The 25,221-nt window shown below is 39.8% G+C and overlaps 1 protein-coding gene across 2 annotated transcripts in view; it reads left to right on the forward strand.

Moving 5' to 3' along the window:
- Positions 1 to 25,221, forward strand: part of LOC103136605 (elongator complex protein 4-like) — a 51,991-nt gene extending 26,770 nt beyond the window's left edge. For both annotated transcript variants that reach the window (XM_007549924.2, XM_016670395.1), the window contains exon 10: positions 23,949 to 25,221. In XM_007549924.2, coding sequence (XP_007549986.2) covers positions 23,949 to 24,035 — 87 coding nt within the window. In that variant the 3' untranslated portion in view covers positions 24,036 to 25,221. The remainder of the gene's footprint in view (positions 1 to 23,948) is intronic.

Here is a 25,221-nt window from a genome sequence, read left to right on the forward strand (position 1 = left end):
GTAAGTCTAATATAAAGCTCATATTATTACCAATGAATCAATCAGTTAATTCATTGATCTTTAAACATAAAGCCCCCTTGATAACACAAAGTCATATACATAAGATTGAAAAGGTATGAGGCCAAAATAAATGAAAAAATGAAAAACCTATGGGGAAAATAAGGCTACACAAAAATACTTTTCCAGCTAACAAAAGTGATATTAGTTTTAGACTAAATGAATGTGATTGTGTTATTGATTATCAGTAGCCACAAAAATCTTACAAAGCTCCAGTCCTGAAAATATGTTAAAATTAAGATCACAAAAAGAAGAATAAATGAATAAAATGCTGTTTGAGGGCCTTAGCATTGCAGCTTTATGGCAGCATGCCACTCACTGTTCATAACATACAATATATTTCAGCTGTATTGGATTTTTTAAATATATATATTTCTGTGATATTGACTTTTTAAGTCAATACTGGAGCCTGTACAGCTTCAATATCCACTTAAACTTCAATTCATATCGTTTTCATCCGCTTGTACAGATGTAGTACTTTATACCAAGACTGTCTAAATCCCGACTACCTTATAAATGGTCATATCTGGATATGATGTCAGCATTGAGACCATTACTAACAAAAATATTTGATCCTTCTGTAAGGATATGTTTACTGACTAAGTGAGAATCATATTCTGGCTCTGCTTTGACAAAGAAAATTAGTTCTACCAGCATGAGACGACAACCCAAAAATAGTTGTCATTGTTGACTCTGCACTCCGCACTTAATCAAACCTGTCAATCACAATCCCTGGCTATGACACATTCTTACCTGTCTGGGAATTTCCCACAGGGTGTTGTATCCATAGTCACGCATCAAATTAGCTATAACATAGGTTTGTCATTGTGATACCCTATCATGTTGGTTGTTGTTATTGATTTGTACATCTACTGGGAAGTAAACATTAAAAAGGTTACAGAGACATATGCAACTGTCGGATCACAAGCTGGACTGCCGTTGGGTTAACAGCCGTATCGCTGGTCATCTCACTCTGTGGACAGCTGATTGACATATGAGATGACAGTTGAATTTGTTTGACAAGTCACTGCAGTGGTCATCATCTCATTTACTCAGGCTGTAAGACTCTTCTCCCCCCCCCCCTGAAGCCACAAGAGACAGCATCCCCTCCACTGTGCTTCATGTCCTGCTGAGATGGATGTAGGTTCAACTTTTAGTAGATTTTTCCTGTTTTGATATCAGCAAATCAGAGAGCTCGCAGCATTTGTTCTATGAGGAATAATATGTGGGTGGTTGGTGGTGCTGAATGACAGCTGATTGACAGGAACAGCTTCTCACCAGCTGGTTCAGGCAGCTGCATGCCATCCCAGCTACGTGTGGATTTGTGCTAGTAACTAATATCTTAACTGCTGCTTGACTCATCCCTCGATTGTCAAGCGCTTCAGGAATGAGGAGACAGAACACAGTTTTATTTAAATCGAATAAATCTTTTTTTTTATTTTTATTTTTTAAGTTATTAGGACTTGCCGCAATCCCATACTTGGCTTGTCAATGCTTTACTTTCTTGGTGTTGAGGTTGCTCCAGCAACACTTGACTTACTGAGAGTTCAAGCTACGGTTGATGAGCAGTTATTAGCCACGGCGCCTGAGGCCAGAATTAACCCATGGCCCTGTCTGAGCAGGTAGGGGAGTGTTAGGCGTTTGGACAGGATTAACACACACTCATTCATATATGCAAACATTTCTTGCTCTCACACATCGATATATTGACATTGATGCGACGACACATCCAAATTGCTTGCGCGAAAACAATTCTGTGTGACTCGCTCTGTGCGTGAGAGTTGTTCTAGTCACTCATTTTGCGCCGCCCAAGCTCTCGTCACACGTTCCACAAAGCAAGGTGCTTGAGGATGAAGCTCTGAAGAATGCAGATGGTACGCAATTACATTCTCCTTACCTTTGCTTGACCCTTTAAACTGACAGGCAATGTGCCTTTGGGGTACAGGGGTGCCAGAAGCAGGTCAAAGGGTCAACTACAGTGTAAGAAAGGGATTTGTGTCAAATTAGTCCTCTAATAGAGAACCTATTTGGAGGTGGTTTTAGTTGGACATGCAGTTCATGTCACTGAAGCTCTGTATGCTGCACATAGGGATTGTTCAGCTCCCTGTAGATATAGACTGGTCCCAGTGTCAGGGTATACCAAGTTTTTAATTTTTTATGGTTTCAAAACTTTTACAGTTCATTCATGCCCTTTTATTGAGATGCTGATGAAAGTGCATACTGCACACAGTATTCAGCTGGCTGGAAGAAGTTACATACTCTTGACTTTTGCCAGCAACAAAGACAAAATTTCCAACTGCCTACCAAAGCGAAACCCTGACTAATTATCCAGGAAATATTTGCTTGTTTTATTCCCAGTGTTACTGAACTGGAGAGCTCCTTCAGTGTCAGATTGCTGCACCAAGTGCACAAAGGCGAATTGTCTGTAGTTGTGCTGCCATCATCACATCACTGTTATTTGCACAGTTTTATTTTCACTTGTGGTAAATTGTCTGTTGTTATTTTTATGCACAATTTGTACATTTTTAAAAATGTCCCTGCTCAGATGCATATTTCTGGAATCTCCTGAAGCTATCTTTGTTACTGAACAGTATTTTTTTTTCTTATGCAACAAATTTGCCTATACTTAACAGTCTGTTATTCTTGCTGCTTTCATATCTTTATATTTGAATGAATCTACTTGCTTTGACTTGCCTGTCACTTCACTGCTGGTACACCTGAATTTCCCCACTGACGAACAATAAAGGTTATTTCTATTCTTCTATTCAATTCTAAAACGGGCATGGGCAAGGTTCCCCCCAGAAAACTTGCTGAGCCTGGCGGCTTTCATTGTCTCATGAAAAAGTGCTACCTTAATATAAGTGGTATTCAGATGTGTCATCTGAAGAGATGTCTGACTGACTAACAGTGTGCAGCAACAAACGGGGGAGGGGCAACCGTACTGATACTGATGAAAAGTCCACACCCTAATGGTGTACTAGTGCTTGTTTTATGAAAGTTTATTTGAAAACTACAACAAACATCTTCAGTCATGTGCAAAACATGCATGCAGCAAAATGTGTCGTCTGAATCTTGCTCTAGAAGTTGAACTTTATATTAAACTGGATTCTACTGGTGTAATGCCTATTCTGAAGATTATCTGGAGCGATCGTGAACAAATGTAAACATTTGATCCAAGGCCTTATGTGCAGACTTGGGTATTGAAGTTTTAGTATATTCTTAAATTTAAGCTGAATTTTTGAAACAGAACAATGGCTGAGCGTTTCAGTGCTCAGCCATTGTTTTGTTCTGGGTGATCGCCTATAAATGGTTCTTAAACAGGCTCGTTCTAATGTGTGTGGAAGTGTGATTTTAAAGAAAATGCACCTGTAATCAAGAACATGTTGGTGTTTCAGCCCCAACAACCAGATTTTCACTCCTACAAACATCTCAAGTTGTTCCTCTCACTTCTACATGACTCTAATAGTTGCGTAGTTTTGTACCAAGTTGAGTAAAGGTGAAACAAATATGAAACACAAATACAGATGGAGATGCTGAGGGGAAGAGGACTCAAGAGAAAGAGGAAACTAACTGAAAGAGTCCGAAGGAGGTGTATAGAGTAGTTTAATGTTTCTTGGCATGTCCTCAAAACGTCTTTAAGACAACGCCTGTGTCTGCCCCCTGTTGAAGCCTGTGGGTGCCAAGGGAAGGGTGTTAATGGACCTATGTGAGGAACAGAGCGAGAGGCTTGGGAGGAGGGAGGGGGAGGCATAAGCGGAGAGGAGCAGTTAAGTGATTCTCAGGTCAGGTCTAATTAAAATGAGGGCTTCTCCTCAGAGGCACCAAACCGTCTTATTGAGAGAGAAATGAAAAGGGGAGGAAGGAGGAGTTGCAAAATGCAGAACGAGTCAGACAGGGACCGACTCCTAAGGGCTTGTTTTTTTGCATTTCTTTTAATGTTTGTTTGCTTTACATGCCTGTTTGTCTCTCTTTCTCTCTGCGTCCAATTATGTTTGGCACAGAAGATCAGGGAGAGGCCAATACTAAAAAGAACTCATTTGAAGAAAGTCACTGACTATTTGAATTCATTTAGAGATAATGGCAACTATTTTCTGGGAAATGAAATACATTTAAGATATTATGCCTTTGTTTGACCATCCTGAACCGAGGAAGTCATTTAGCCTTTTAACGACACCAACTTTGATTTATACTTTGCCAAGAAAGTCACAATCAGTTGGCAATGGACCTTTTGGCATAATATTCTAATTAAATAATTCATGCTTCCTCCCTCGGTGCGCATCCACCTCGGTTGCAGTTGGTGTTCAGGTGTGCATATGGTTTCTGTGTGCATGGCAAAAGAGAGAGAGAGAGAGCTCTGTTCAGGCCAGTCCATGGCACGCTGTCAAACTCCTCAGCTAAACAATTCTCTACATATATCAGGTTTGCATCCATTATTGAACATGCATTTTATCTACTCTGGAAATGTGCGTGTGTATTTTTTAAGACGAGCGTGCTTGCTTTGCTGCTGACTCCTGAACGTGTTGGGGGATGTTTGCGTCTGCTGGGGTACTTGGAAGATCCTTAAGTGATTCGGGTCAAAGGCAGAAATGCTTGTTTTAAATTCTTCTTAATCTTCCAAAAGCAGATACAGTCCAAGATATCCACAACAGAAAATGCAACCGTAACCCTCCATAGTGGCACAAGTCGCTAATTTAAGCTCAGTGTTGGCTGGTTCAAGTTAACGTTCACCAAATAATGACGCCAAGTTTTAAAAATCGATGTAAACATTGGCCGCAATTGTAAGAGTGTCCATTTACTTACTAATATTCTGGATGGAAAAGCAGTTTTGGTTTTGTTTGTGGTAGTTGACTCAAAGTTGGGCAAAAGAATATTTGTGGCAACCAAATGCACTGCTGTCCGCGCTATATGAACAAAACGCCCAAACGTTTGTTTCAAGCAGACAGTCCTAAAGCTAAACAAAACAGGGCATATTTGCTCCTCCTGCCAGACTGTGTAAGAGCGTGGTTTGCCTGAACTCACCCTGAAAGTGAAACTGTTTCATCAGTGAGCAGTGAACCCTTAACGCAGTCCATGCACCACTCAGCTCCCATCAGGCCAGACTGGCCACATTGGACTCAGACCTGATTAAAGTAGCCCCAGTTGTCTTCAGCTCCCATTAGGGAAAAGAAAAGAGGCTATAACGTGCAAGCCATCCTACATCTGTGGGGTCTTGTGGCACTAAAGGGTACGTGTAATTCTGCTCAGATAAGGCGTCTGTTAGCATATTGATAGTGACTGGAGAACATAGGTCCCCTGGTACTTATAAATTGTGCCTCAGATGTATTTCTCTTGATATTTGCTAGATTTTTGTAAAAAGTTGTGTATAATTTTGCCTTAGGTTTATGCAGTCTCTGTTCATGTGTCACAAACTGTGAGTGACACTGTAAACCTTGGGCAGAACTTCTTTTGCTTAGAGGTTGAAATATACAATTGAAAACAGATATTTACATACACACAAAGACAGAACCACTTTAAGCATGTCTTGTTATTTCCACAGTCAGGATTACCAGAAGATTCAACTTGTAAGAGTCAAAAGTTTACATGCACTGAGATAACTGTGCCTTTAAACAATTTGCAAAAGTCCTGGTGATGATTCACACATGTGGATGTTACGGCACACATCCTTGTGTGACATCACGGGGAAATCAGAGAATCGTGGACGTCCACAACCTTGCTTCATCTTTTGGTACAATTTCCAGATTCCTGAATGTTTTATATTCATTTTTTTTTTTTAATATATTGGAGTATAAACTTTATTGGACTCCATTTAGGGAGGAGACATGTTTTTGTGTCCTAGAGATTAACATATGTCATTGTATGTGTACATTTCCTACACAGCAAAGATTAAAGCGCTTGTGAAGATTATTACATGAGCTGGTGAAATGAGTCTTGCTCCACCAATACGCTAGAAAGCCAGATTACATTTTGTAAATATGCTCAGGGAGAAAGACTGTTGTTCTAAAATGTGTTGTGAAGAAGTTGATGCTATAATTTAAATGTTAATAATGACCATTGTTAAATTTGTAGGAAAATAGAAAAATATGAAAGCCTGAGAACGTCCTTCTAGCTGTGAAGCACAAGTGTGGCAAAGTCACGTTGTGGTTGGTGTTTTCCTACAGATGGCATCATGTGGAAATACAGAAGCACTTCAAGCCTTCATTCTGGAAGTTAAAGCTTGGCCACAGATGAGATTTATTAAATGACGGTGACCCAAAGCATACTGCAAAATTAGTCACAAGATGGTTTAAGGATGAAATTTTCAATGTTTTAGAGCAACCATCCCAAAGCCATGATTTTAAAAGATGTGCACCTACACACCTGACTCTATGTAAGCTATGTTAGGAGGAATGGGCAAAAATTCCAGCAAGCTATTGTGAAAAACCCAGTGAAATAGTGTCTTAAAAAGATCACCACAGTTATACATTTTAAAGAACAATTTGTGTAAACATGTTTTGTTGTGTTTGACGTTTTATCGATTCTTCAAATTTAAAATGTTCAACTCTCATCTACAATAAATGTCAGCAGCATAACAATTTTGTCATTGCTGTTGATTCACAACAAAAGTAAAAATTGCCATCCTAGGCACAAACAGCTCCGCGGTCGGAGCGGTTCAAAGGTGGAATGTTGATCCCGAACAGGAGCATCCAACTCGGGAAGGCTCTCTGCATGGTTCCTAAAAATAACTTTCCCACACTCTCTCTGCTCGGTGTCCTAAGGGGGGGTCAGGAAGAGGAGTATGTGTTTGTATTTTTTGTCTTGCTTTTCATTGTTCCAGTATGTTGTATTATTGTTGTGATTATAAATTCTTGATCAAATTCCGGTTACAAAGGTTTAGTTAATTCACCTGAGGTTTGGATTCCCATTGCAAAACTAATCTTTAGGTAATTGCTTCTTTTATTGAGGGGAAATGATCTTTTTTTTTTTTTCTCAGTCTCTTTTTGACATTTAGCCCTCTCTTTCATACTCAGTGATTTGACTGCGTTACCTCAGCTGCTTGTTCAAAGACTCAACAACATTGCTCCATATGCTTCACATGGAGCGGTGTTCCTGAATAAAGTCACTGCAGTCTGTCAGTGACTGCTGAAATGTGAAAATCGTAAAAGCAGAAAGATGGCTCCTCATTCATCTGTCTGTAAATATTAACATTTAAACATCAAGATTTTCAAACAGTGTTGATCACAAGTATTGATTGAGGTATTTTCCAGGTTTGGATAAGTTTTGCATAAAAATCCAAGGCGCATTATTATTATTTTTTATTTTCGTACTTTATTCCCTGCTCCTTTGTGTAATTATTGGATGTGTTTGTTGGATCATCTATCCATCAGACTCTTCTGTAAATACTTTTCATCCCTCCAATGCAGATTCCTCTCACAACATAAAGACTCTTGTTTCATGTAATTAGTTGAGCTATTGAAACCTGACATCAGTGTAAATGGCTGCGTTTAAGGATTCACCCAACTGTTAACACACAGTTGTTTAAAGCGGTGTTGGCCATTGAGAGAAGTTAGCCGGTAACTGAATGATCTAGTGGTCATGAATTTTACAGGGGGGGGGTCTCATGTGTCCCTTCCCTTCACAGTTCACAGGTGGCTATTGAAAAGCCCGGCCAGATGATGATGGAGGATAGCGAGGACACATATAGAGCTCTGAATAGGCTTTAATTACACCACAGTTGATGAGCCAAAGGGCCATTCAAAGGCCAAGCTTGCACTTCAAAAAGAAAGTTAGAGGGCAAGGTGATGCAAAGTTTGCGACCCCATCTCTGAGTCAAGGAGCGTGTCTGACTCATCGTTTTGTGTTTATGTGGCAAAGATGGAACGGGTTTTATAATGCGTGTCTGCGCTGTCCGTACGGAAATGTGTGAAGGTAGAGGGTAGTGGCCATGGGGGTGACCAGGGTGGGAGAATTCTTCACTGTGTAGCTTAACCAAACTTTGCTTTTGTCCCTAACAATGATGAGTGATGATGAGTGACAGGGGTGTTATCGGTGGGATCTGCTGAACAGAATGTGCCTAAGCAGTGCTCACCCAGACTTACACAAAAGCCAGCAAAAGGTCAAATCTGAGGCAGGCTTCTTATCCGCCAGCAAACTCTATTTCACTCTGAAACATGTCACATAATATGCTACAATAATTTGTTTGTCTTTGGGTTCAGGGTATCATGCTGGTGTATATTTTTTAATTCATAATTTATTGTCTAAGAACACCTCTTCCTGAACCCTGAAAACTCTCTTTTTCCCAATTTAGAACCTTAATATGACATCAGCTGTGCTTTTTTTTTTTTTTTTGCAAATCAGACCTGGATTTCACTGGGGTTTTACTTGGTTAAATAAAGAAAGCTGCTTTAAATATTGATTTGTCTGAATTGCTTTTGAATTGCTGCTTAAGTATCAGCTTTTCGGCTAATGCTGACTCGAGGAGAGCATGTGCCGTTCTCCCTTTGTTACCCAAACCCATACATAATGCTCACACACCCTAAGTTAAGGCACAACACCCTCCTTCTACCCCTTCACACATATGCCCTACTGCTAACCAGGGACTAGGGGTTGCATGCAAGTGTTTCCCAGGGGGCAGTCGTGGAGGGTTCTGTGGCCTGGAGACGGATCTAGACGGCAGTTAGTCAGGAACCAGTATTTTTCTATTTTTATTTAGAATTTTTTTTGTAGCCAGCTCTTCACCTCCTTCCCCCCTTTTCTGAAGTCTGGCGGTGATCGTAATGGGGGGTGACAGCTCACCTCTCCCTAGCATGCCTACTGTCCTTGGAGCGTTAGACTCCCCCCGCAAAATTGTCGAACCACCCCCAAGTCCCGGAAGGCCACAAAGGTTACTTCATATGTTAGTCTGAGGATTCCTATGAGTCTGTTTTATTTTATTTTTGTATGTTTTTTAAATTCAGATGACTGTCTCTGTCAGCTCTGAAGGGATTGTCTGAATGAAACAAAATCAAAATATAATGTATATCATCTTGATCCTTTCATTATAAATACATTTACTCTTTCTGTCAAATTCATTTTATTGCCTTTTTTTATTTGTTTTTGCACTGTCACCATTCGCTTCCTGTTTGTCTATGTGGGTTGTGACCCACTGGTGTGAAAAGATTCAGGGCCTGCAGTTTCACATCTATTAAAGGCTTCGTGTTTGGAGAGGGAAGTGATCTGATAGCCTGATGTTGTACGCTCACTTACACAGACTGTTTGAATGGGGATGTCATGTATGCCTGCTTCATCGCCCTCTGTGAATGTGCATCAGGGTGCCTGCTTTTGTATGCTCCTGTACTTGCATTTAGGATATCCTCAAATTAAACCCATACATACACGGTGGTTTTGTACCTGGCAGTTTTGTTTCTACAGCTGCTTTCACAGCTATTAGCTCTTCTGGAAAAGTCATGCAAACACCATCAAAATAGATTCATGTTTTAATGAGGTCGCCTAATTTCAAACTGAAATATTTAGGTTCTCCCCTTCAGCTGATTTCTTTTCTAAAAGGCTTAGGCCTGGGGACAGGCGATGGTGAAGCATTGCTGTGTTGATTTGGCAGTGTGTTTGGATTATATCCCAATGAAAACCAACTCTGGGACCAGCTCAGTGTTTTGATGGAAACCTGAGATTTTATCTAAAATGTGCTGGTATTTCAATTTATTTATTGCACTCTAACGAGGGGCCCGTGGCCTTTGGAAGAAACCCATAGCATAACCAAACCTTTGCCATACTTAATGATAGAGATGAGATATCCTTCCACATCACAGTGTACTTTACTCCAGACCTTACTGGCGTATTTGCTGCTGAAAAAGTCAGTCTCATTTGACCAAAGCTTGCAGTGCCAGTTAAAGTCTCGGTTGTGTGAACCAAACTACAGCTTTTACCCTCATATCCATTTCAGACAACTAGTCAGTGCCCTCTGATTGTTATGGGGACTTGAAAATCACAAAAATCCACCCTTAGCTTTGGAGATTTCTTTTTCACTTCCCTTACTGTGTGTTAGAAAGAAATACTTTTGCTTTGTCTTTGTAGCCATTTTGAAACAGAGAGTATTATCATACATTTGCTTTACTTGATGGCTTACAACTTAGAAGTAATCCAAACAAAGCAGGCCATGCATGCTGCAGCTAAGGCTAATTACAGCTTTCGTACAGTTAAAGTCTCATTTCAGGGAAAATTAGGTTTTAATGCCAAAAGTATAGTAAGGTTGAGCTTATCTCTTTAATTGTTATTTTCTTTCTCTTTCATGCCACAAAGTTACATGACGGCTGAAGTATTACAAACACAGCTAATTCATGCTGGTGTTATTGATGCTTGTAAACAATATTTTTTGTTTAAACAGCAAAACACTGGATTCTTTGTGTTCATCTTATACATGTGTGGCATCTTGCTGTTCAAATAACGGCAATGCTGCATGTAAGTCATCATCTGTTATTTTAAAACTGAAGCATGTATAACATATGCATTCATAAACAATAATTTAGAGTGAACTGTTTAGTTATTTTCTTGGTAATCGAGTGGTGCCCTGACTAGTTTTAATATAAGTTACTCATTTCATCAATAATTGCTGTAAGCAAGTATTTATCGTTATTCATAACCAAAACTAGACAGGCTATTGTTGTACAACACATGTATGGAAAAACAATTCTTTCTAAGAATATTTTCCCACGGAATAAATCAAACTAAATTAAAGGAAGGATTTATTTTTTTTTCAGTAAAAAAAATAAATCCTTTCTTTTTTTATAGAACGGATTTTCTATTAAAAATCCTTTTATAGAAAAGGATTTTTCTATAAAAAAAAATCCTTTTATAGAAAGGATTTATAGAAATTCTTTCTATAAAAAGAAAGGATTTCTTTTTATATACATTTTTACTAAGGATACGAATGATCGATTTTGTTGGTGTACTTTAAATAAAGTATGTATTACATTAACCTAATCAGCGTTTAAGCTGTATTTGATGTATTATTCATTTTTAAAATAGAATGAAAATATTTGTCTGTGAAACAAAGTGGCAGAATTTTGTATAGTTCATTATTTTTTAGTCTGTTGAAAGAAAAGTCAAGAATATTATAAGATGTTGGTTTTTCTTCTCTCTTCTCAAAGAGTTTATTGTTAAAAAAAATAATGTTTTTTTTTTTTTCCCCTATGGTCCAGCAGTCACTACTTATCCTTTATGTGGCATCAATTGAAGTTCTGCAGAGACCTACACACTCAGCCTAATGCAAATAACTACATTAGATGTAGAAAGGTAGAAATATGTATTTACATCAAGTATTTCAAAATAAAATGTGCAGCAGTGAGTCTCACAAACATTACTTTGTGAGCATGATCCCATCTCAACTCTTGCCTCTGTCTTTCTTTCACTCACTGTTGCTTTCTTCCCTCCATTCGTCTTTTTAATTGCATTTATCTTTTTAGAAGCACTGCTCCTTCAACATTCAGGAACTCAACTAAAATGCGCTCCTCTACTTCTACCTCATTTGCTTGCAGACGCAAATCCGCCCTGGCACCTTATAGGCTGCTCCCTGTTTTAAGAACTTGTAATCGTGGTGAGCATTAGAGCTGCACGCACACACCCTGTGCCGTTCTCAAACAAAAAGGCGGGCAGCCTGTTTGGATGTTCAGATGGAAGTGCAACATAGATGCTTTGGGAATTCATCTGAAATGTCGGAATATGCAAGACGAGGGCCGGAGGGACTGTGTTTAGCTTTTTGACATCGTTTCTGAAAAACCCTGCGGCCAAAAGTGGAATCTGAGCCCCGCCCTGCAAATGACCCCATGGAATGTTTGGGGACACATTCACTGAGATGTGTGTTTTTTTTTGTTTTTTTTTCTCACTGCAGCATTCAAGTGTTTTACCTCTTCAGGACTTAATGGCTGCCTACATATCAGAGAAGATGCTTTGCCCTCGTGTAATCTGACTTGTCTTAATTACAGGCAGTATCCAGTAATAGGCTGCTCTCGTAGATATCGGCCATTAGAGCGGTGTCTCTGGCAAGAGGGGTCTGATTGGCTTTGAGGTAGCTGATAAAGAAGCCATGCCTCATTTCCCTCCAATTTTTTTGTTCACATATCTCTGTATTAAAGTGAAGCATGAAGATGGCGAAGGACTGTGTTAAAATGATTTATGCGCTCCTCTGTTTGGTTTGCGGCTAATCTGCTCTTCCTGATTGCATTGTCAGCAATCAGCGCCGCTTCCATTTGAGTAACTGATTTCACTCTATTGAAGTTATTTCAAGCAAGTTTGAAAACTAGCGTTGAAATTTAAGAGGCTTTCCTTTTGGCTTGTTTCAATTACAGTCAGTGTACAAGTTTTTTTTTTTTTCTTTGTCTTTCTCTTGCGAGTGTTTAAGAAAGATTATCCCCCCAGGCCTTAGGCTTGTTTGTGTGGTTTTGGTTTCCAAACCTCAAACCTCAGCCTCTCTTGTCTGCTAATTGAGTAAAAAAAAACCTACAACAAATGTCAACAAACAGACTTTAAGACCTTAACTGAGAACTTCTTTCAACAGGTGTTACCCTTTGTTTTCAACTGTTCCTGCAGGTCTACTTTACTTGTTTCCCCACAAGTTCAGACACGCTGTATATTGAGTCACTGTGTTCTTCCTTTTAGAGTTGGGCTTTGGGAATTATTCGTGTGACTGAAAACTGTGCATTGTTGATACTGTCACATGCTCAATCCAATCATCTCATTGTAGAATTAGGCTTCATTAATTCTATTAAACCAATAGATTTAACAACCAATCCAATATCGACCGGTCACGTTGCTTCAGGATCAACCTGAAGGATAAATTATTTTAAATAGCTATTTCGCAGTGTGTTGTTACTAATATAAGAAGCAAAGAGGTTTTTATGTATTTCAGTCATCTTTGAAAGGGGAGGCAAACTGGTAAGAATGCATTACTTTAGTCTGAAATCAGGCGAAAGGAATGCCAACAAAAAAAAAAAGAAATTGCATTTCTATTCAGACGGCTAACTCACTTAGGTGTCTTTCTTGGCTGGAGAAATATTCTGCTTAAGCTTCAACAGGAGCTCCGTCTTCCATGGGTCACTCTGACACAGGCAGGTTATTCTCTTTTCATTTGGCACTGGCTTTTTGGATGCTTGAAAAGCTCCTCTATCTGGAGATGAAAACAGGTGACACTGTTAAAGGATATTACGAAGTGATCCTGAGCACAATTGTAGAGTGTGAATGAAAAACAACAGAAAATCTTGCAGGAACTTTACACAAAAGTAGACAAATGTTGCAAAGTGTATGACGGAAATAAAAACATTTAGTGCAATCAAATCTTACCATGTAATCACTCCTGGCTCTAAACCATGAGCGTCTTATTTCGCAGGTTGTTTTTACTACATCTAAAGGTCTGGTACGGACACTTTAGAGGTACCTAGCAAAAAAAAAAAAAAAACAAACATTCAAATTAGGTGGCAAGTCAAATCTAAGGTGTTTGACTGCACTACATCACACATTCAGATTGTCTTTGCTAGCAGCATCTGATCTTGTTACATGATATGTTTAAGTTATTCTGCACACTCCTTCATGATCCATTTCAAATGCCATAAAACAAAGTCAAGCTATTAAAGATAATATACCCATTATTAGTATGGAAATGAGAAATGTAATACCGTAGCATACTGAAAGCTTGTCACTTGAGTGACAGTTAAAGACACTCCTGGTTCAGTGCGCTGTATTTAAGATATGTTTGATGTTTTTCAAACTCCATATTTGGCACATTATCCTCGGGTGGCGTCCCACACCTTGTTGGTATTTAAGACAGATTTCAATGAATATTACCGTATTGCGGTGGCGCTTGCGTTTAAGAGTACAGCTTCCTCATAACGGGGAGGTGTCGTCTGCTGACAGATCGCTGTCTGGATGAGAGAGCACAGCGGCATCCCACCTCATTACCGTAGCAGCACACTAACCGGGGGACCAACACACTGCTCGCTGTGATTAAGATGTAAATTTCCTCTAATTGGAATGTAAATTCATACATTTATATGAAGACGTCAGCTGTCAGATTGCAATATTGTCTCCTTTTTTCTTGCTCTCCCTTGCTCCCCATCGGGGACTAGGTGCCTGTAATCTGTATCGTACTCCCGCAGCCCGTCGTGGGATTTTCCGTTTGTTTAATGCTGGGCCCATTGTCCTGCGTCCAGCCTGTCATTGTAGTGCTTCCCATTCATGTTTTTGTGTTTGGTTGCAGTCAGACTTGCTCGCGCTACCTGTGTTTGTTCCTGCACGCATGGCTGAGCCGTCAGGGCTTTGGGGATGGGGAGGAGACTTTGAGATGGGGGCCGGGGTCATTTGGGTGGCCGTATTTTGTGTGTGCATCGATTACTTCTGCTGAATGTTCCTCAATGCAAATAAGTCTGCCACTTTGAGAGGAAGCACATGTATCTGAAGTAATTAATTTTACCCTTGAATGCCAGCTGTGGTGTTGGTGTGATGTGTTCCAAATTGAGCCTTCTTACTGAAAAAGGTGTTAATTTAGGGATTTGGCCGATGAAGTAAGTGTGTTTGCCAATGGATGCTGCCAATATAAAATGGAATATGTAATTCTTAGTGTTGCTTATTGAATATTGTGCTATTATGTGATGTCATTTTGATATGCAACACCGTTCAAAATATTCAAAAATTTGTTAAAATAGAGCAGCCAAAAGATGTTTGATAGATCTTTGCGAAATGTTCATGAAATTAACCAGTCTGGCTTCTTGGAAGCAAAAAAAAAACAAAAACTGATGGTTTGAAACTTTTTCCGCTTTCGTATTTTGTCCTCTCACCGAAGCAGGTTTTGTAATAAGCATTGTAATTTCTATTCTAACTATACAATTCAGGTAACATATGTTAACATTAATATGAGTCTAGAAATGTAGGAAAGGATCGATCTGCCCAAACGTGCCCATATCTCCAGCCTGGGCAAAGATTTATACATTTAAAACAACTAGAATTATGACAAACACAGTTGGATAAGGACTCGGGTTGATCTTTGTCTCGTTGATTGTTGGTAACTAAAAAAACTCTTGAAATTAACCATTGTAAAAGCTGCATGAAAGAGAGGCATCGTTAACTTCCTAGTTACAGTATATTTTTTGGTTTGTACAAATCTTTATCAGGGGTTGCCAATAACTGTAGAGAACAATGTATTCAGTAAATAAATTAACCATTGGAACATTTGCAAGTTGCATTTCTGTTTGCATGCTTTATATATATCTACGGTATTATCAATATATATTTATATATACAAAAATCTACGCTGTTTGATGTATATCTGGGTTGACGTTTCGCTTTTCAGAATGCTAACTACGCTCTTAGAACAATAATCTGAATAACCCATTCTCCTAAATGTTCAAAAACAAAAGGCAAAGTATTATGTATGTCACATGCAAGGATGTAAATTAAAAAAAAAAAATGCATTGCTTTTTGCATAAAAAATTGCAAGAAATCAAAAATTCTCTCTTATTTTCTTTAAGACGTCACAGTCTTGCAAAACAATCAGTCACACATGCTTTATCTTTGAGTTTTAATAAGGGAATCACCTGAAAATTTGCACAAAAAGAAATTATCACATACTAAAGTACACAAACAAAAGCATAATACAAAACCCCCATAGAACATATTTGTTGCATGGTTTAGGGTGTGGTGTTGTGTGGTTCAGCAAACTGAAAAATACAGGACCTGCTTTGTATTAATCCAGAAAACAGAAAAAAAATATATATATATACATACACACAAAAGACAAAGTAATTAGTAGAAAGTCTTCACAGGCTTTTCTTGTTTTGTTGTTTGTGACAGAACCTAAGTTTCCCATGCAGTTTGCTTCCAGTGAAGGGCTGAGGAATCCTGACTATGCTGCCACGGCATGTCAGTGCTACTCCACCCACCTGTGGCACCCGACCTGTGCAGAGTTCTCTATCAATTAGCCTTCCAACAGGAAGGAATCCTAATAAACCTGCTCCCTTCACTTCCATTCAATCCATCAAGTTCTGTTCATCACATTGAATCAACAGGGTGGAAAACCGACACGTTCCCAGCCGTTGTTTCAGTTAATCAGGAATCTGCCTCTGGTCTGGTAAACCAGCCCTTCTTATGTTCAAGTTGAGGATGTGCTCTGGCACTCTGCTGAGGGGAAATCCGCCTATCAGGAAGTGCATATCGAGGCACGCACCCAACACACCACACCAGATCCATATAGTCCCACCCATCACCTGATTTTTCAGGTGTTTTATGAAGATGTTTTTCCATATCTTTACCAGATGCCCCTCCATCCATCCATCCATTCTTCTGTCCTCTTATGCTTATTAAGCAGTCAGGTCTATTGGTAACAGCTCCTACAGGGAAACCCAGATGCCCCTGGGAAAGGAAGGCACCCAGGAAGTGCAGCTTTGGTGGAGTCCAGTAAATATGGTGAACAAGCTCAACTTTGTGGCAGCTTTTTTTTAATTATTATTTTTATTGTATATTTTTAAAGAAGTTGGTATAGAGAACGTCTTAAAGTCTTGTCTCTGGATTGTTTTCCACATGGAGGCAGACATAAAAGCCAGGCTTAGCTTACAAAAGTCACAGCACTGATGGGGGAGAGGAAGGGTAGAACTGGGGCAGAGATAGAGACCGTTTTGTCCCCCAGGTATGACTGAGTCACTCATGCAGAAGGAACCCACATGGAGGGATGTGTAGGGGCTATGAAGGATCTCTTGGCTTCCTCTCCTCATTTGTACCTCCCTTCCTAGAAAACACATCTGTCTTCCTTTCTCTGCCACAAACCTTTACAGGAACATCAACTTCGCACTCTGGTGCTAGGATTCGCTCCCCATTTACAACACAAAGTTTTCTTATTTAGTTTGCAACTGTTTGCATTTTTGTTCCATAGCACCTGCCGCGGCCTCCTAAATAGTCTTCGTTTTAAACCATTTGCATTCTTTTTAGCCTGGGTTATTCGGACAAATCACACTTCCCACTGCCCCAAGCGGTCTGTCTTGCATGTAAATATGTGTCGGCTCTAAGAGCGATCACCATTTTAGTCTGCTGCAGAGCTATCTCATGGCTGTGTGCATTAAAACAATTCAACTTTGCTCCTCCCCCGCCGCAACAATAATTTGCGGATGTGTTGGGTGAAATTTAGCAAGAAATTATCATTTTCTGAATCACTTCACTCTGCTTGCTCTGTGTTTGTTTCATTCTTTCTCCTTCTCCTTTTCGTCTTTGAGCTCTTCAAAAGACTCGGAGCCCCCCTGCATGTTCTTCCTTTTGCTTCCTTTCTCTCTACTTCTTTTCTTCATCGTTATCCAGCAGCACTTTTCTGTGCGTGCAAATGCTTTCTGAACAGCATCCTTTCTTCCCTTTCAGGCTAGATGTCATTGTTGCTGCCTGTGGGCTGGGTGTATTTATTTAGGGGTAATTGGTGTGTGGATGAGTGAGGTAATGAGGTGCATCCACACTTGGCTGCTCCCCTCCCTGAGAGGCCTGAGACAGACGTAGCCTTGCTGGGCTCCGGCTTGAGAGGTACCACACTACTGCCTCCTCAATGCCAGCCAGAATGGCTCTTTCATACTCAGGTGGACAAACACAATCGCTGGGGCTGATATCTCAATGAGGCGTCTGCGGTTTGAAGTGCTGTGTACATGCGTGCACGTCTGCGTGTGCTGATGTGCTCGTGTTTGTGGGCGGGGAGTGAAAACAGCGCTCGGTCGTTCTCTTCTCTCTTCCTCGAGTCCTTGTTTGTCTTGCAGCCAGTGTTTGCAGAAGTGATTCTCCCTGCGCGTTTGTGAGTGCATGTATATCAGACCCAGTGGCTGTTCAAAGGAGCTCAAGGAGGACCTTTAGTTCCCATAGCCTCCTGCCAGCCCTAGACTGCCCCCGATATCCTGCAGTGTTACCTAATGATGTCACTTACACCTCCCTCATCCGTTTGCGTGTGTGTGGCAGGAACCGTCTGATGCTTCAGCCTTCACATGCCATTTGCTGCCTTATACCCTGTGAAATTCAATTGCACAGCTCTGCCGTAGCCAAAGAAGGGGGAACTCCATGGCTCTGTCTCTCCACGTGCTCTTTCTCCCCCACTTCTTCATTTCTCATATTTTCAGACTGTGTCATTTTGGTTCTTTGAGCGCCCAGTTGCCACTTCTTTATGTCAGATCTTGAATGAAGCTTAAAAGTTTTAAACAGGAAGACTTGCATGTGTGCGGTTGCCTACAGGTGTTCTGTAGATAATATGATGCGTACATTGTCTTGTTGTTATTGTCGGGGGTAATTGGTGTGGACCTGCCAGCCTTTGATAGACACACAATTACTGTATGTGATGCATAAGTGGACTCATTTTGGGCCAGGATTTGGAGTTGCTAATGGTGCATTATTCAGCTTTTGGTCTGTCCCCAAATGTGCCGGGCCAAATCAAACACGCCGCTGCAGGGTAATTGAGGCCCACTCCGAACCCCCTGCAGTGAGCAAGGCAGAACTGTAATCCCCTGACAACTCTGACTTGGCCCCAATCTGGCAGGCCGCCCATTTCCCAGCAAAATGCCCAACTTGAAGGAAGAAGCTGATGGTAACATTTGAACCGCTTTCTAGTATTGTTATTCTGTGCATGTCTTCAGTGCTCTGTATCCATCTCCGTTCTTACATTTTTTTTTACTCCTCCGCTTTACAATTAAGCACTAAATGTAGAAAAAAAGCTATGTCGTATGTTTTAGTTTTCCTCATTCATTTAATCATCTGTTTATTTAATATATTGCATTTTTAATTAGTTCTACACATTAGAAATGTGTTACAAATTGCATTACAAATACAAATATTTGCCAAATCTCTGCAACAAAATAAAGCAGTGTCTCGGGATTACTTTTTATAATTTCTTCAATCAACATTGTTCTCACAAAAAACAAACGTTTGTCACCTCGATGACATTTTTAATAGACAGTATTTCTAATTCAGCATCTACAGTCTTTTTACTAAAATTACAAAAACTTTTCTGAGCATCAAATCGGTTTATAATGAGACAAGCCAGTTCAAAACACACGGACTGTGAAATTTATAAAAAGTCTTGCTGATTCTTGATTTTTATACATTTGTAAATAGATTGAATGTTTGGACTTTTTTTATTCACTTTTTTTCCACATTTGCAGATGGAAACTTATTGCTATGTGATACCTCGTTGCTATTCACAACAGGCTTGTTTTACTTAAATTTGAATTATTACTATGTCTGTGTGATTCCAGTTTATCTAAACATTCTCCACTGTTTCACCTCGTAAAGGGGTCACAATCAAGGTACACTATGCATTTAGTGCTGGCTCCCGGATTTTTGACATTAGCGTGCATTCTCCCCAGGCCCCGGCTCACTGTTTTAATAGCTTTCGTAATGCTTCACAATTAACACTCAGCCAGCGCTCTGGGTTAGGTAATGGCTGGTGTGTTTCAGGCTAAATTAGAAAACACAAAACAAGAATTCCCCCATCACCCCCGGTTGCTTCGAGGACCTAGGGGTTATGCAGGAAATGGAAGGTGGTGAATTTTTTGACAGGGCAGCCGAGGTGATGTCTCATTCCCTCTGACATGTTGAACACCCTAAAGGTGGCTTTGCCAACAGTCTGCCCAGGAAGCACCTCACCTAGCTGTGGCTAAATTTACACAACCACCTGCCCACAGGGATTGTACTGGAGAGCAACACAGAGGTGGAGGTGGTGGAGAGGGGAGGGAGGGTAAATGTGGTGGAGAGAGAGAAATATATGTACACGGTGACTTTGAATGCTCTTTGCTATTTGTGTACAGAATACAAAACTAGTTCTCGACTTTTACTGGAAAAGTTTAGCGCGTATTGGTTTATTTTTGCTTTACAATGCGGTTTGTTTTTTTGTTTTTTTGTTTTTTCTTTTTGCACATTACCTCCATAATCGCATACATTTGCATCATAATGTGCCGTTTATTTTTCTTGTAATGCAAATTTTTAAAATACCTTTTCAAATGTTACTTTGCAATGTTAAAATGTTGACTCTCATTTTGAAAGGTTTCTCATGTTTTCTGTGCTTGCACACACATGCTTGCATTAATACTATATTTGAGTCAAAAGTACCTCAGCATCCAACATTTGCAAATATTTACACGTGCTGCAAAAGTCTCAAGTTCAGGAAGTGAACCCTCAGCGCCTGCCTCAAAGATCGCTCTGTCAATTTGTGCTGCACTGAATCTGGTTCCGCTTTCTTTGGCAACACCTTTTCAGACCATGTTGCTGTAACGGAGATACAACACTGGGTTCATAACCACGATATAAATAGATTAGTTACTGGAAGTTTCAGTATGTAATATCTTTTTTCAAAAGTATCTGACTCTTGTCTGTTCTTGGAAACGAAACACAGTCCCATCATCACTTTTGCCATGTTTCCTGGTATTCTAATGCAATTTACCAAATACACCTTAAGTTTAGCACAAAACCTGGAAGCTTATACTTTTTGAATTACACTATGCTTTTAGTTATTTGATGTCATTATCAATAATTTGCTTTTTTTTGTTTGTTTGTTTAACCAAATGAATTTTGAAATATTTTTGGCATTAACTGAAAAGGACACAAAGTTTTTATGTTTGTATCCTGACAATATTCAATCTAAACCTCTGTTCAAATAGTCATTAAAAATTATTTATTGAATTTATTTTGAAGGACAAATATAAAATCAATGTAAAAAGCTGTCATTGGTTAATTAAGGGTCACCTTTTTTTTTGCCGATTTAAGGTATTTTTAAAATTAAAAGTTTTTCATTTTGTTTATGAACAATATAATGCCTTATGAATTTAAGGCGTTATATTGCATCTGAATTTTAGCTAAAACAACAAAAATGACTTCAGTTGCAGTGTAACAACAAAACCAGCTTCAATTAAAAAATAGTTGAAGTGTTTGGTTGTGCAAGACAAGAAGGCAATAGAAAGAAAACGGGAATAGAAAAAAGTAAATAGAAAACGACTTTCTGAAAATTGGAAGCCAAATAAGGAAATAAAAGGTGGAAAATGTTTCGTACAGAACGATAAAACACAATCCAGTCAGTTGAGTGTTTTTATGTGTCCAAGAACCAATATGGAAGTATGAAGACGAGAACAAAAACTAGTCTTGAAAATACATTTAGATGAAACCTAAATCATTGTTTTTGACCTAATGAAAAATTTATACTTTATAAAATGTAAATGCTGTTGGAATTCAGACATTTTCCTGCAAAATTAAAGCTCTAAGATTTTGAAAAATGGATGGATTCTTGTGTTCACTTTTACGAACGAGTTCAGGTCTCAGACCTTGAGTCCAACACTCCAGTATCATATTCTTGCCACTGGTTCTCTGAAATGGTGAACACGGGGTTCTAAGACTTTTGTCAGCCGAGTCAGTCAAGGGATGGCAGAAAAGTCTGTCCATCCGTCCATCCATATATGCATATATACTCAATTCAACTATTTAAACATGATGTAAATGTATATTCCCATAAAGATTGCACATATTGCATTCTCTAAGATGCGTGTCTCTCAGACAGACACCCGTATAGGTCAGTAACAATTCTTGATGCTCCTCAGTGGCAGAGTTCAGGCCGTTTGCCTGTGGGCTGATGAGAAGTGAATGGCCTTTGAGGCTTTAGGCTGGTCTATGTGTGGCCCGGCTGGTCCAAGTCAGCAGTAATGACTGGCTTTGGCCAGCATGCCTGTTAATGTGAATGAGGTTACTCTGGGCAACACCTTTTCAGCTGGGTCCTATGAAGTCCCAAGTATGGTGGTCTTTGTCCTCACAAGGGCCTTCCTTTTAGCAAAAGGGCTTCTTTTTTTGTGAGGACTATCAACTAGTGATGGATTATTCCCAACCCCCTTTATTCATCTTTGCAGACTTAGAGACACTGATGCACACAAGTAGACGCACACCTTCAGTGACAGCAAAACTATTGCGACAGCAGTTAAATTTTAGCGAGGAAGATGCAAGTCTTATGAATTCATAACCTCAACTTACATTGAAATGTTTTATTGCCACTTTATGTAAATTTGGATATCTACAGAGAAATGTACCTAATTTCTTCTATGTTTTTTTTTTCTTTATTCTATAAAGCTTTTGCAAGACTACATTTGAGCCAATACCGATGCAGTCCTAACTCATGAAAATAATTACTTTTCTCGACTTGATCTACATTTCATGTTGTCTGACATATAAAGAAGAACGTTGGTTTTCGTTTTGGACATGGGAACAAAAAAAATCTGGAATGCAGTCATGTTTTTCTTGTTACTCGCAGTGCAGCACTACCCTGTGCAGGATGGAAGTTAAAAAAGGTATTATTTGAAACATATTTGTGGTGACGGTTTTAAAATTGTCATTGAGGACACTGGAAGCCTTTTACACGGCGCACGTTGTGCTGCCGTCTTATTCCTGCCTCATCTCATTCTGTGCTGGTCTCCTACTAGCACAACAGACTTCCTCTGTGAGAGTCGCTCCATCCTCCCACCCTTCCCAAGCGGTCAGCCACTTACCCAGCCCGACACAATAACCTCCAGACGACCTTTCGCTTTGCCAAATGTTATGCCTGTAAACTGTGTGAACTCTATCACAGGACAAATGATGGGTGAAAAATGGGACTTTCTACTGGAGCTAAGGCTGGGTTTAGGAAATCCTCAACGTACAAGCCGGCATTGTGCACTCATGTTGTAAATACCTCTCTGTGTGACACATGCAAAGGAGAGTGGCAATGGGTGTGTGTGTCTGTTTTTTTTTTTTTTCTACAAGAGTGTGTGCACTGTAGACTGAATGCAGGAAAAAAGTTGAATAATGCATGAAAAAGGTATTCTTGGTAATGTTCTTGCTTTTTTGTGACTGTTATAGTGGCAGAACACGTCAGCAGAAGGTATCTCAAAGGAATATTTTAACTTTTAGGGTAACAGTTCTGAAAATAATGCACTATGGAACCGCAGCATGTATTACTATGCTTTTTGTGTAGAATGTGCATTACATATTAGGAAAAAAATCATTTTGCCATGTCGTATCCATCTTTTTAGGTCTGAAAGAGGGCTGTCTTCCAAGTAATCCTTCACACTGAGAAGGCAGCAGTTTCATAGCCACTTTGGAGACATTTATTAACAACCCATGATGTGAAGATGTTTTCTACAATCTGTTTATAACCTTATATATAGAAATAGATTAAATAAAGATAAATATCTGTCTGCAGGCTACTCTGTAGTTGTGGTATAATCAGAGGTCATAATTTGCCATATTTTGCTGGAATAATCTCATCTGTATGGGAATAAGAATAACAAGAAATGGAACTAGGGTATATTGAAAACTAAAAAAAATAACACAAATAGATTAATATGTGTATGAGATTTAAGATTTTTTTATTAAATGCTTTTATATGAAAAGAGGAAAACATGTAATTGTTAGGTACATTGGTGCAAGACAGTTTAAGGCTACATAATGGAACAAAGGATGAGCCAAATGGCAACGCGTGGCAATAAAATGACGTTACAAATTGGCAAAGTGAGATAATCACCCAAAACCTAAGCTACCAACTCTAGGTTCAAATTGAAACCAAGCAAAAATGTCAATTAACCCTGCAAAGAAGCATTTATTTATCTTACAAATAACCCTTAGGCTGTAGATTAGCTGTAAGTGTGATTTTTGTAGCACATCATCTGCGAAACTGTAAAAAACCTGTTACAAAGTGTCAGCAGTGCCTTAACCTGAGGACGTTTGTAACAGAGTCATGGTCTCAGGGCCGAAATGTGTGTTTGGGGGTGGAGGGCACGGAAGGTCCCCCAGACATGCTGTCATAACCCGTGCGGCCATGCTCTTTGCTATGGGCCTATCTCTAGTGAAGGCAGCACTTAGATATGTTTGTACTCTTCGCCCTCTACCCCACTCCCTTTGCTCCCCAGGCGCCGTGTCACCCCAGGGGGGCAAACCAGCACTCCATGGCTGTGCCCACATCCAAAATGCCAACTAACCGCCTTCCTTTGCTGTGAGGGTCAGCGTCCCCCCCCCACCACCACCACCTAACGCCCACGGTCTGTACCAACACCGCCCTGCAAAGAGAAACAAAACAGAACTGAAAAGAGACAAAATGGCCCCACGCTGCATTTCCCTGTCAAGGCGCTTGACAGGACCAAGCCGAGGACCCCAGAGGAGTGTTTAGTTGAAGACACTGATGGCTGAGATAACAAGTCAAGTTGTTGTATTACAGTGCAGTTACACTTTGGCCCTCGTTTGTCCATTTGTTATTCAGAAACAACCCAGAGCTTGCCTATTCCCATGCATGTCATGTTTAGTAACGTGACAGATAATATCAAATGCTGCATTTTATCAGCCTGTGGAGCGTGAAGGGTAAGTGAGGAGCTACCTAATAAAGGCAACACGAACAGACATTCCATTAGGTATTAAAAAAGAGAAAAAAAAGACCTTGAAATATTGTCAGCTAATCAATTTCCTGTTTGGACATGCTCACTTCTAATGAAATTCAGCCACTTATTAGTCCCTTCCCCTTCGTTCTCTGTTTGGGAATATAATTACACCCAAAATGCTTACTCATCCTTCTGCCTGCCTGCTGCCTACTCTGTCAGATTCATTAGGCCGTGAAGCGGAAGAGATGAGGAGCCTGTGTCTGTATCTGTCTATCTGTCAGTCCGCCTGACTGTCTGTGTGCCCTGCCTCTCAGATTATCCTGGATCAGGCGGCAGGTGACCTGGTGGGCAGGTGACTATCACCGCATTACCGAAGAGAAATATTAGAAGAGCTGCAGCGCAGTTTTGTGCGATTCTTCCCTCGACTCAAACAGCAAAGCGTTTGAAGTGCTTCTACTGTATTGTCAACAACAAACTGTGGAGGTGAAAATGTAGTAATATGCAAGTTTAAACCATTATTTTTGTGAGAATAATTGGGTGTTAAAAACCCTGATTTCGCCACATGGATCCTTAGACATCGTATGGTAAAATACAATTATGATTTTAGTGGAACAGCAAGTGCATTGATTTTGCAAAAAGAAAAAGAAAAAAAACTAACCAATGAATAGGATAAAAATCATAGTAGGACAGATGTGACATTTGCCAAAGTTTAATGATGAGGTGGAGTTGTTGCCTAGGTGCAAATACTGGAATAGATGGATTTAAATCCATTTTATTTTGACTAAAACTGAGCATGCAGAGCTTGAATAAG

This window comes from Poecilia formosa, unplaced genomic scaffold (genome assembly GCF_000485575.1).
Source record: "Poecilia formosa unplaced genomic scaffold, Poecilia_formosa-5.1.2 Scaffold33, whole genome shotgun sequence".
Classification (NCBI taxonomy): domain Eukaryota; kingdom Metazoa; phylum Chordata; class Actinopteri; order Cyprinodontiformes; family Poeciliidae; genus Poecilia; species Poecilia formosa.